This window comes from Heterodontus francisci, chromosome 5, assembly GCF_036365525.1.
Source record: "Heterodontus francisci isolate sHetFra1 chromosome 5, sHetFra1.hap1, whole genome shotgun sequence".
Taxonomy (NCBI): Eukaryota; Metazoa; Chordata; class Chondrichthyes; order Heterodontiformes; family Heterodontidae; genus Heterodontus; species Heterodontus francisci.
This window is the reverse complement of record NC_090375.1, coordinates 154,850,408-154,863,920: the sequence shown is the minus strand read 5'-3', so window position 1 is coordinate 154,863,920 and position 13,513 is coordinate 154,850,408. Positions and strand designations below refer to the sequence as shown.

General features: G+C 42.0%; 1 protein-coding gene across 2 annotated transcripts in view; it reads right to left on the bottom strand.

The window, feature by feature from the left end:
• stac (SH3 and cysteine rich domain) overlaps positions 1-13,513 on the bottom strand; it is a 152,403-nt gene that overhangs the window by 52,509 nt on the left and 86,381 nt on the right. For both annotated transcript variants that reach the window (XM_068032266.1, XM_068032268.1), the window contains one exon: positions 7,848-7,942. In XM_068032266.1, coding sequence (XP_067888367.1) covers positions 7,848-7,942 — 95 coding nt within the window. The remainder of the gene's footprint in view (positions 1-7,847; positions 7,943-13,513) is intronic.

Here is a 13,513-nt window from a genome sequence, read left to right as displayed (position 1 = left end):
TAGATGTATGCTCCATCCAACCTCTGTACCAAGAGGATCACGGACCTCAGGAGGACATGACAGGTGAGTGGCATAGCCCTTTCAAGTGTCAAGCCCCATTCTCTGACTTGTCCAGCATTCTCCTGCACAGCGCTCCTCAGGTCAACACACCTTGCAGCTCCACTCATTCCTCCCTCTGTAGGCACCTCACATCATCATCCACACAGCCAACACTCACACTCCACCTATTGCCCTCTTTCACCCATGCCTCACAGTGACCCTCCACAAATGTTGTCCTTCCCTCCTCTCCACATAAGCCATTATGAACACACACCTCTCTGCTTTCTCTCCTGGCAGGAGGCACAGCACGCCACTTGGTGAGAGGTAGAGACCTGGCAGGGGTTGGGGGGGGGTGGGGGGTGGGGGGGTGGCCATTGGCAATGCATACTCACCAGCTCTACTGGGAAAGAGATCTTGTTCTAGGAGGCTCAGACCTGTTGAGAGAGCTGATTCTCTGCCTGTAGACCCTGTGTTGGGGGTCTCGCGTCCTTCCAGCTGAATCTTGGTTTCCATTCCATCTGGCCTGTGGAGGAGCATGCAGTTGAGGGCAATGCAGCTGGTTCTGCTGCTGGTGTTGCTCCTGTATGCTGTTGGAGATGGTGTAGCTTTTGCTCTTGACCCTCAGCAGAGCTGGAAGGCGGAGCTGCATAAGTTGCTCCCATGCCATATTGAAGGCTGTTAGCAGGGTAGTGCTGCTGAAGGTGAGTGAAATGTTAGACAAGTGAAGAACCTTCCAAGGAGTTGGCAATCAAGCAGTGAAAGCACTGTCTAAGAGAAGAAGTGCTTTGAACAGCAGTCTCTCAATGTCCATGACATTCAATGTACTGATCAAAGCCTTTCCAGCTTGTCAGTTTCACTGAAGAAGCTCTTCCTGCTCTGCACTCACCTCAGTGACCCAGGCGAGATGCTGACACAGCGTGGAAGCCGCGAGCTGTTTGGAAAGAAGGAATTCATGGTTCAAAAGGTTCTTACTTTCCTTTTTAATCACCTCAATTGCTTTCCACCAGATCCCTGGGGGTTCCCCACAGGACTTGGAACCTGTCCCGGGGAATGCGGGGAAAGAAGAAAGAGGGTGGGTTGATGCCATTTTCCGGGACTTTCTCATCCTGAACTGGAACTCGTCTCCACCTGGCTGGGAAAATTCTGCCCACAGCGTTAGTTGGAGCACAAGGGTTTCTCTGCATTACAAGCTGGGAAGCTGAGAAAGACAAAAGTGAGCCACTATGGAGGCATTAATAGTGTAAAGGTGCATTTCAGTGTGAAATGTTTACATAGATACTTTCCATTGTAAATATGGACACAGGAATTTATAATGGAAAATTTGACGCAAATGTGGCAAGAATAATCAAGATTTTGTAGACAGGAAATGGGTGTTGATGTACTATGTTTAATATATTATAAATATATACGAGGTGAGCAGCAGGTAGCCATTCTCCCATACAGGACTACAAAGTCCTACCTCTGACTCGCACTCCCTGTGTATGCAGCACTCCTGTTTGGGGCACAGGATTGTATAATTACGCCCAACATTTAATTCTTTTGCAATTTCTACTCCAGCCGATTTTGGTTTGGATATGTAGATACTGCCTATCAAAATTCAGTTGTGCTTATTTTTGTTCCTTTTAAGTCCATCCCTGTCTTCTTTCACTCCACATGACTTGCATCACTTCTGGTCAAAAAATAGACTGTCACCTTGCTCTAAGGTACCTGTCTGCTTCACTTTATTACTGCATTCATGTTGCTGTTTTGTTGCAAAAGGTCAACCCTTAACTTCTGGAGACTGGGAAGGGGGCTGGGAGAGGTGAGTTGGTCACCACAGTAATATAAATGAAACAGTGCTCATCCCCCTGGCAACATGTAATACCGCTTCAAGAGGTAGTGCTCTGCCATTACTGAAGGTGAAGTGCTACCTACTGAACACAAAGATCAGCACTATATTTTCTAGCTGCAGAGAGGCCGAGCTGTCAGACCATTGCACACAGCCATCAGTGTTGTTTTTCTGCCCTAACATAGAAGCTGCCCCTTCTACATTCCCTCCAATTTCCCCTTCTGTGCTGTGCGAAATTGCCTGGCCTGAGTTTGACTTGTCGGCCTACCACAGCATGGCCAACTTAACTCAATATGGGGAATTGCTGATGTGAACCCACAATCTACAACTGAAAGGAGCTGATTTCCGACCCAAAGTGCTTGGAGGTCCATGAACACTTTGGGTGCTAAGACCCTGTAATGTCTTGCAAAGAAGCCTACCCCACTCCCGATGTGCTTGGCAATGCTTGTGGGATATGCCCATGTGACTAGGATCTGTGTGCCAACTGTCCATGAGATTCATCAAGGCATCATTTGTATTGCACATATGGCTGCTTGACCATAATGCGTCTGATGTCTTTGTGAAGCAGTCCAACCCCCCATTTTAAGGAAGAGTTGTGTAGAACAGGGAAAATGTTGTATTGGGTAGGTCTAGCCAACCACTGGGTCACCAGATTACTCTGAGGTTTGCCATCAAAAGACCAATGTGCTGTCAGTGTGTTTGATTCATGGGGCACTGGTACCATTACTCAGGAGAGAGATATTCTGTTGAGATAGACTTCACTTAAACTGGGCTGGGACCAGTGTCCTGGTGAATTGTATAACTAGCGCTGTGGATAGGGCTTTAAACTAAAAGAGGGAGGTGGGAGGGCTAGAGTGAAAGAAGATTTAGAAATCCAAAGAGAAAAGTCGAGGCAATAGAACAGTCTAGCGATATGGGTAAACACAAGCAGAGTGAGCCAGGAAGGTAGAGAGTTTAACAGTAACGGTGGGAGAAATTTTATGCGCTCCCCCATAGCGGGTTTGGAGGTGGGGGCAGCATAAAATTGGGTGGGTTGGTGTCGGGGTGGGGGGCGGGGGACCCTGCTACCATCCCGCCTCTGCCGAAATTTAGCCCGGGGCAGGAAGACCTGTGAACGGCCTTCCCGCCCCACTGCCAACTGAGGCCATTAACTGGGTAATTAACGGCTAATTAAGGGCCTCTGCCGGCCGCAGCCGCAATTACCCAAGTGGCGGGCGGCCCTATCGCCGCACAGGAAGCACGGCCCGAGAAACCATGCAGGCTGCTTCCCTGCTGCGGGTGAAGTGGGGGGGGGGGGGTGGTGTTGTGGGGTCCCTCATTCAAAGGCACAGTACCTGAACGGCATCGGGAAGGGGGGGCCCCCTACGGGCCAGCCCCCTGCCCTTGATGCTGACACCCCCACCCACCCCCCTGCAGCCCCCACCCCGTGAGACCCCTCCTGCCCTAACCTACCTTGAGCCTGGTTCCATCACCGCTCCTCGGTGTCTGCAGCTTTAGCAGTAGCCGCAGCCTCTGTGGTGGCGCTACAGCTGCCAGCCTCTGATTGGCCAGCAGCTCTGCAAGGCTGGGACTTCAGGTGGCAGGATCCTAAATCATATAGAAGGCCAGCTGCTGTCCAGTTAAGTGCCTAACAGACGTTGAGAACCTCGGCGCCAGCACGTAATTCCACCCTGTGCATCATTGAGTAAGGTCAATGCAGGGAATAGCAGTAAAAAAATGAAATTAAAGGTTATTTATCCGAATGCACGAAGCATCCACAATAAGGTAGATGTCCTTGTGGCACAAATAGAATTAAATAGTTTAGATTTAATTGCCATTAGACAGACATGGTTACAAAGTGACCAAGGTGGGGAAATAAATGTTTCAGGGTACACAATATTTTGAAAAGACAGACAAAATAGCAAAAGAGGAGGGATATCCCTGATAATAAAGAATGGCAGAAGGGCATTAGTGAGAAAGAGCTTTGGCTCAGAAGATCATGAAGTAGAATCAGTATAGGTGGAGAGTAGGAATAGCGAGCATCAGAAATCACTGGTGGGAGTAGTTTATAGGCCCCCTTACAGTAGATATACCAGTGCACAGAGCATTAAACAAGAAATTATTGGAGCTTGTAACAAAGGCAATGTAACAATTGTGGGGGAATTTAATCTTCATACAGACTGGAGAAATCAAATTGGCAAAAGTAGTCTAGAAGATGAGTTTGTGCAATGATTTCATGACAGTTTCCTTGAGATGTGAAACCAACCAGAGATAAAGCTATTTTAGATCTAGTATTGTGTATTGAGGCAGGGTTAATTAGTAATCTCATAGTAAAAAAAGCCACTGGGAAATAGTGATCATAATAGAATTGAATTCCATGTTAAGTTTGAAAGCGAAATATTCCAGTCAGAAACAAGAATCTTAAACTTAAACAAAGCCAATTACATAAGTAGAGAGCTGGTTGAGGTTGGTTGCGTAAGTAGACTAAAAGGTATGGCAGTAAATAAACAGTGGGAAACATTTGAAGAAATAATTAAAAATGTTCAACAAAAATACATTCCATTGAAAAATTAAAAAACTCAGCAAGAAATATCCATCCATGCCTTACTCAGGAAGTTAAGGATAGCATTAGATTAAAAGAGGCTTATAATGTTGCAAACAATAGTCGCAAGTCAGAGGATTGGGAGTGTTTTAGAAATCAGCAAAGGGCCACCAAAGGTTGATAAAAAGGAAAAGACAATAAGAATATGAGAGTAAACTACCTTGGAATATTAAAATAGATTGTAAAAGCTTTTACAAGTATATAAAAAGGAAAAGATTAATTGTAGGGTTAGTATAAATGGGTGGTTCTTCGTCGGCAATGACTCGGTGGGCCGAAGGGCCTGTTTCAGTGCTGTATCTCTAAATAAAAATAAATTTAAAAATAAAGTAAACATTGGTTTCTTAGAAGCAGAGACAGGAAAAATTATTATGGGGAATAAGGAAATGGCTGACACAGTGAACAAATATTTTCTGTCTCTCTTCAAAATAGAAGACACAAGTTGCATACCAGAAATAGAGGGTAACCTAGGGGCTAAAAAGAGTGAGGAAATTAAGGTAACTGATATCAGTAGAGAAAAAGTATTGGAGAAACTTAAGGGACTAAAATCTGCCAAATTCCCAGGACCTGATGGCCTACATCCTAGGGTTCTAAAAGAGATAGCTGCAGAGATAGCGGATGCGCCGACTATGATTTTCCAAAATTCCCTGTATTCTGAACGATTCCAGTAGTTAGCAAATGTAACACCGCTTTCAAGAATCGAGGGAGAGGGAAAAAGAGGGAACTATAGACCAGTTAGCCTGATGTCAGTCAGTCAGTCATCGGGAATGTGCTGGAATCTATTATTAAGGACTTCTTAACAATGCACTTAGAAAATCATAGTGTGATCAGCAAAGTCAACATGGTTTTACGAAAGGAAAATTGTGTTTGACAAATTTATTAGAGTTTTTGAGGATGTAACCAGTAGGATAGATAAAAGGGAACCAGTAGATATAGTACACCCAGATTTCCAAAAGGCATTTGATAAGGAGCCACACAAAAGGTTAATAGGCAAGAGAAGAGCTCATGGAGTTGAGGGTAATATATTAACATGGTAGAGGATTGGTTAATGGACAGGAAGCAAAGAGTAGGCATAAATGGGGCATTTTCAAGTTGGCAGGCTATGACTAGTTCAGTGCTGCAAGGATCAGTGCTGGGGCCTAAGTTATTTATAATCTATTTTAATGACAAACAAAAAGACAGAGAGCAATACATCTAAGTTTACTGATGATAGAAAGATTAAGTGGAAATGCAAGTATTGAGGAGGACATAGAGAGGTTGCAAAGAGATATAGACAAGTTAAGTGAGTGGGCAACAAGGTGGCAGATGAAATATAATGTGAAAAAGTGAGAGGTTATTCACTTTGGTAGTAAGAATAGAAGAGCAGAATATTTTTTAAAAGGCGTGAAACTTGTAAATGTTGATGTTCAGAGAGACTTGGGTGTGCTCATACAAGGAACACAGAAAGTTAGCATGCAGGAAGCAATTAGGAAAGCAAATGGCATTTTGGCGTTTATTGCAAGGGGTTTGGAGTACAAGAATAAGGAAGTCGTGCTACAATTGTACAGGGTTTTGGTGAGACCACATCTGGAATACTGTGTGCCACTTCGGTCACTCTAATTAAGGAAGGATGTACTTGCATTGGAGGCAGTACAGCAAAGGTTCACTAGAATGGTCCTTGGGATGAGAGGGTTGTCCTGATGACAGGCTGAGTAAATTATGCCTATATTCTCTGGGGTTTAGAAGAATGAGAGGTGATCTCATTGAAACTTAGAAGATTCTGAACGGTCTAGACAGGGTATATATATATATATATGAGAGGTTGTTTCCTCTGGCTGGGGAATCTAGAACATAGGGGCACAGTCCCAGGATGAGGGAATGATCCTTCAGGACTGAGATGAGGAGAAATTTCTTCACTCAAAGGGTTGTGAACCTTTGGAATTCTCTACCACCGCGGGTAGAGAATTCTCTACCCCAGTTGAATATATTTAAGGCTGGGGTAGGCAGATTTTTGGTCTCTCAGGGAATCAAGGGATATGGGGAGCAGGCGGGAAAGTGGAGTTGAAGCCCAGGATCAGCCATGATCATACTGAATGGCAGTGCTGTCTTGACGGGCTATATGGTCTACTCCTGCTCCTATTTCTTATGTCTCCTCAAAAAATAGCACTGTCAAAGTTTGAACTCCAACACTTGCGCACCACTATACAGTCCTTATATGGTTTTAAGTTTAATTAAAGATATCCTCTGATCAGTACCTGTACCATGAAGAATAAAGAGAGAAAGGAAAAACCTCAAGTACTGTCAATCTGAAATCAAAATAAAGTGCTGGAAATTACATAACAGATCAATCGGCATCTAACAGAGAAAAGTTTCTCCCGATAGAGGCCCAGTTCGTTGAAGGCTCTGGGGCATAAATCTGTCTTTTCTCACTTTCATGATGTGCTGATGGATGAGATGGGACTGATTTTACAAAGGTGAGGCTCCACGAAAGGAAAGTCGTGGGGTTCATGCCTGCGACTTCTCGAAATGTGCTCCTGTGAGACGTGGCTCCCTTCGAGGAGCTTGTTTGCAAAATCTACCCAATTTTTCCTGTATTAATAGCTATTGATAAAGACAAATGTGGCTGAAAGCTTTTAGCTTTTCTTTGATCTGTGCCTATATATCTATATATGTAGAGTTGATTCAAATGAATACCTTCATTATTACACCATCTGGTTCACCAACACAACACAGACCTCGCTGTCAGCTCATCCTGCTGAGTCTCACACAGAAAAAACAAAGCAATGTGGCAGTGCAATAAATACAGACACTAAAAGACATAAAGGTGCCCTTGTTCTTTTTTCCTCATCCATTCCTTCTTTATAGGGTCATATTAAATTTCACCATGGACTTCTCATTGCATGTTGCTTTGGTAGGTCATAGAATCATAGAAATTACAGCACAGAAGGAGGCCATTAAACACATTGTGCCTGTGTCACTGCTAGCTCTTCAGCTGCAGATTCCACTTTAATATCCCATTCTCCATGATGGACTAGTAGAAAGGAAATAAGATTGTGAAAAGAGTATGTTTTAGAATTTAAAGAGCAAAGGTAATAACGTGTGTGGGATCAGCACATCCTGCACAATTACACTTATTTCTTAGATTTACACAAAACAAAGAGACTGCCTTCAGCACCTGAATAGACAAGAAGCATCTATTCTGGAGAGTACGCTGACTAACAATACAACAGATTAATGTGCTGTAAACTCTGTTGTTGAACACAGACAAAAATTAACATGCATGCTTTGATACTGGATCATACAGTTTGCATACTGGTGCTTTAACTATTTTCCTAGTGGCTGGAAAATTATAAGAACATTTTGATAGGCAAGTCTGAGGTCAGGAAAGTTATGATAAAATTGCTTTACAGCAGTTATACTTACTGCATTTCCAGATCGTCATTCTCTTGGGGTATGAATCTGTACAAAGCAACATAATTGAACTGCTGCAATGTGTCCTTATTTTCTGGTCCTTTCAGCTACAAAAATATGAGAACATAAGTAAAAATTGGTAGAAACAAGTTGTCTTGAGTAATCAGACTGATTTAGACTTCTTAATTTTGCCTCTATTTTCTTATCTTTAATTGTACATTGCCCTACCCACTTCCACATGATTTCTACACTTCACCCAATACTCATCTTGCCCAAACAATAACATTTCAATTCTCCAATCACTCATACAACAGGCCCTTTGGGCTCAGTGATAGCATTCTTGCTGCTGAGCCAGAGGGTCATAGGTGTTCTATTCCATAAAGCATGTTGGTAAAGGATATAACTGGAGCCAATCTTTACACACTTCCGTAAGCATATATTTATGCAGTTACAGATTACAAGCAAGCACCTCCTAACCCAACAAGCACAGTTTAAGTATCTGCCTGTTTATAGAAGTACAAGTGAATTCCCCAGTTAATGCCCATCACCTGCATGCAATTAATATACAATTAACAGATTCCCTTCTCTCCCCGAAAATAAAAATTAGAGTTTATATATACAACCACAATTTCAAAACAAATTACATCAAAAACCTCCATATTCCACACAAAGTCTTACAGTATTAAGAGGTGCCCCTCCTCTAGGATCCCTAACAATTTTTTCATACTTGTCTTTTTGTTAAACAATCAGACAGTTAATGACTTGCATCCACCCATTTAATTTCAGAGATTTCCTTTCTCTTCATTTGTTTCAAGTCAGCAAGGTCAATCTGTAACCTTCTCTCACTCTTACTTTTTGCAAAGTGTGCTTTATCTCACAACGATTATCTTCATAACATTTAATGGGCAAACAATCTTCAGTACACCCATTGCACACCCACTGTACATCACACTTAAAATATTTGACAAATAGAATCCCATATCCACTGCCTCCACAAGAACCAGTGTTTCAGTAGCCAAAGTACTTTTAACAACCCTTTATATTTTCTTAGCTTCCCAAGCTAAGGAACAACATTTCCCATTTTATTTGCCCTTAAAACATTCTCTAATTTTATAGTATTTAACTCCAATACATCAAAACTGGCACATGGTCTAGTCTGAGTGCCCAACCAGTTCAACTGACCAATCAAGCTTCACAATAGCAGTCTCTTCTTTAGGCATACTATTATCATTCCATGATGACCTATCACCATTAACTGGGATGGAAATAGCACTTTCTAAATAGGATTGATTCAAAGTTATTCTAGACTTTGCTTAATATCTAAACCCATATAGTTAAAAGCCCCACACGCCTGACTCCCAATTTTAAATACTACTGTAATCTTATTCATAACACATTTCTCAAATTCTGCAGAACCACCCCATAAAAAATCATCAAAATGCATCAAGATGCCTGAAAGCTTTCCTTTATGGTACCCATAAAACATTGCAGGATCTGCTTTTAGTTGAACACAGCTGATTTTCAGCAAAACAGACCTCACCAAACATCTGTAATACCCAGTCACTCTTCAAAACCCCTAGTAACTAGCCTCACTTTAGCCTTATAAGTCCCATCTTCAAAGACTTTTTCAGTACAAATTCATCTAAGTGACAAAGCTGGTGGCCCATATTTGGTACCTCAGAAAAAACTCCAAACCCTCTTCAACTGTCTTTCGTTTCGACTCTCTTAGTTTATCAACAAGTTTATGAGCAGCCTCAAAACTTCACAATCATAAGGACTTCTGCTTCTAGACCTGTTGCAAAACTATTTGTGGTTTTTATTTCATTGTCTGATTTATTCAAGCTACAAACTCTACATTCACTTTTACATCTGCCGGGGCTACTACTGAGAGATCTCCCTCTTGCGCTATCAGAGACTCTCCAGATTGTTAGCGTGTTCTGATGCAAGAGCCACTTCTGGATCCACTATCAGTATTTGCCCTGTGCTTTCTTACTTTCCACTCTCTCCCCATTCTGCCAGTCCATGGACCTCACTTCTTGGTCATCCTGAACATTAAATCAATACTTAAATTTGCCAGTAGCTTTTCATGCATGTTCCACAATCGTCACACCCCTCCATTCGCTACACCCCCTCTGGAATATATGCCACCTGAGCACACACTCTGGGCAATTGGACTTTGGATGTGATAGCTCTGTTCTGTGTGTCATGATCCCTCACCACTATCCAGTCCTTAACTACCTTATTCTGTTCCACAGGACCTTCAACACCAAACACTAGAGCATTTGAGGTACAAGGTGCCTCCTTTACTTATATCAGCTGCTCAGAGTCCAAGATTTTGGAATTAATTGCGATTAATTGTGAGGACTGAACTTTAACAGTTTGATTGCCATGTTTGATAAATACTCTCTTACCATCACAACCTATTACCTTACCAGGCTATTCCATTCCCTGTGATCCTCTCTTTTATAATAAGCCAAATCTCCTGAATTAAATTCTGTCTCAGATGGTTTTATATGATGCCGCAGAGCTCTCCAAATGTGCTCTGAGACCTCAGCCTTGATGAAAGCCCATCTCCCTACATGTATAGCATTCAAACTTGAAGACAAAATTGATCTAATTGTTCTACCCTCTAGAGGAGGATGACTATTGCACAACACAGAAGGCAATTTGGGATTTTACCCCAGACTAATTGATAGGGACTATATCCGCCAACCAACTGGAGCGAATTCTTTGCGTGAACTGCCGTGCCCTCTGGGGTAGAGAATTCCAACGATTCACAACCCTTTGAGTGTAGTAATTTCTCCTCATCTCAGTCCTGAATGATTGACCCTTTATCCTGAGACTGTGTCCCCATGTTCTAGATTCTCCAACCAGTGGGAACAATCTCCCAACCTCCACCCTATCAAGCCCTTTTCAGAATCTTGTATGTCTCAATTAGATCGCCTCTCATTCTTCTGAACTCCAGAGAATATAGGCCCAATTTACTCAGCCTCCCATCATAGGACAACCCCTTCATCCCAGGGACCAATTTAGAAAATCTTCGCTGCACTGCCTCCAGTGCAAGTATATCCTTCCTTAAATGTGGAGACCAAAACTGCACACAGTACTCCAGGTGTAGTCTCACCAAAACCCTGTACAATTTTAGTAAGACTTCTTTATTCCTGTACTCCAATCCCCTTGCAATAAAGGCCAATATGCCACTTGCCTTCCTAATAGACTGATGCACCTACATGTTAACTTTGTGCATTCCTGTATGAGTACCGCCAAGTCTCTCTGAACATCAACACTTATCAGTTTCACACCTTTTAAAAAAATATTCTGCTTTTCTATTTTTACGACCAAAGTGAACAACTTCACACTTCCCTACATTATACTCCATTTGTCATCTTGTTGCCCACTCACTTAACCTGTCTATATCTCTTTGCAGCCTCTCTACATCCTCCCCACAGCTTACCTTTCCACAAAGCTTTGTATCATCAGTATTACTCTCTGTCTCTTCATCCAAGTCATTAATATAGAGTATAAATAGCTGAGGCCCCAGCACTGTGGCACCCAACTATTGACTGCCTGCCAACTTGAAAAGGCCCCATTATGCCCCCTCTCTGCTTCCTGTCTGTTAACCAATCCTCTATCCACGCTAATATATTACCCCCAACACCATGAACCCTTATCTTACCTATTCATCTTTTATGTGGCACCTTATTGAATGCCTTTTGAAAATCCAGGTATACTACACCTACTGGTTCCCCTTTATCTACCCTATCAGTTACATCCTCAAATAACTCCAATAAATTTGTCAAACAGGGTCTCCCTTCAGTAAAACCATGCTGACTTGTTCTAATCATACTTTCCAAGTGCAATGTTAAGACTTCTTTAATAATAGTTTCCAGCATCTTCCCAATGATTGATGTTAGGCTAACTGGCCTGTAGTTCTCTGTTTTCTCTCTACCTTGATAAGCGGCATAACATTTGCCAACTTCCAATCTGATGGGACCATTCCTGAATCACAGGAATTCTGGAAAATCATAGCCAGCGCATCCATTATCTCTGCAGCTATCTCTTTTAGAACCCTATGATATAGGCCACCTGGTCCCGGGGACTTGTCAGATTTTAGTCCCTCAAGTTTCTCCAATACTTTTTCTCGGCTGATATCAGTATCCTTAATTTCCTCACTTTTGTTAGCCCCTAGGTTACTGCCTATTTCTGGTATGGAACTGGTGTCTTCTACTGTGAAGACAGACACAAAATATTTGTTCAATGCGTCTGCCATTTCCTCATTCCCCATGATGATTGCTACTGTCTCTGCCTCTAAGGGACCAACGTCTACTTTAGCTACTCTCTTCCTTTTATGTACTTATAAAAGCCCTTACAATCTGTTTCTATATTGCTGGCTAGTTTACTCTCATTCTATTTTTTCAACTTTTTGTCAACTTTTTGGTGGCCCTTTGTTGGTTTCTAAAACACTCCCAATCCTCAGACTTGTAACTATTTTTTGTAACATTGTAAGCCTCTTCTTTTAGTCTTTTACTCTTCTTAACTTCCTGAGTGAGCCACAGATGGGTCTTTCTTGATGAGTTTTTGTTTTTGAATGGAATGTACTTTTGTTGAAACCTTTGAATTGCTTCTTTAAATGTTTCCCATTCACCGCCATACCTTCCAGTCTATTTACCCAGTTAACTTTAGCCAGTTCTCCCCTCATACCTTCATAATTGACTTTGTTTAAGATTCTTTTTTGTGATTGAAATGTGTCACTTTCAAACTTAACATGACATTCAATGGTATTATGATCACTATTTCCCAGTGGATCTTTCACTATGACATTGCTTATTAACCCTGCTTCATTACCACAATACAGGATCTAAGATAACTTTATCCCTAGTCTGTTCTACAATGCATTGTTCCAAGAAACTGTCACAAAACTGTCTACAAATTCAGCTTCTAGACCACTGTTGCCAATTTGATTGTCCCAGTCTATATGAAGATTAAATTCCCCACAATTAATACATTACCTTTTTTACATGCTCCAATAATTTCCCATTTAATATTCTGTCCAATAATGTAACTACTGTTAGGGGGCCTGTAAACTACTCCCACTAGTGTTTTCTCACTCCTGCTTTTCCTAATTTCCACCCAAACTGATTCTACTTCATGATATTCTGAGGCCAGATCCCTTCATATTAATGTCCTTATGCCGTCCTTTACTATCAGGGCTACCCCTCCTTCTTTGCCATTCTGTCTGTCTCTTCGAAATATTGTGTACCCTGGAATATTCATTTCCCAACCTTAATCTACTTGTAACCATGTCTCGGTAATGGCAATTAGATCGAGATCATTTACCTCAATTCGTGCCACTAGTTCATTTATCTTACTACAGATGCTTCATGAATTCAGATAAAGGAACTTTAATTTCATTTTTTTAACCTCTATTCCCTGCAATGACCTTATTTTCCAACATACAATTTTTGTTAAACTCTGTCCCTTCCTGTCCCATTCTGTTGGGAGTTATCCACATCACTATCCTGCTCAGATCCCCTGACCTCTCTCTTTAGATTTCTAAATTTACCTTTACCCAAACCCTCTCCCCACCCCCATTGTTAGTTTAAAGCCTTGTCCACAGCCCTAGTCGTGATTGGGCAGGACACTGGTTCCAGCTTGGTTCAAGAGAAGCCCATCCCAAC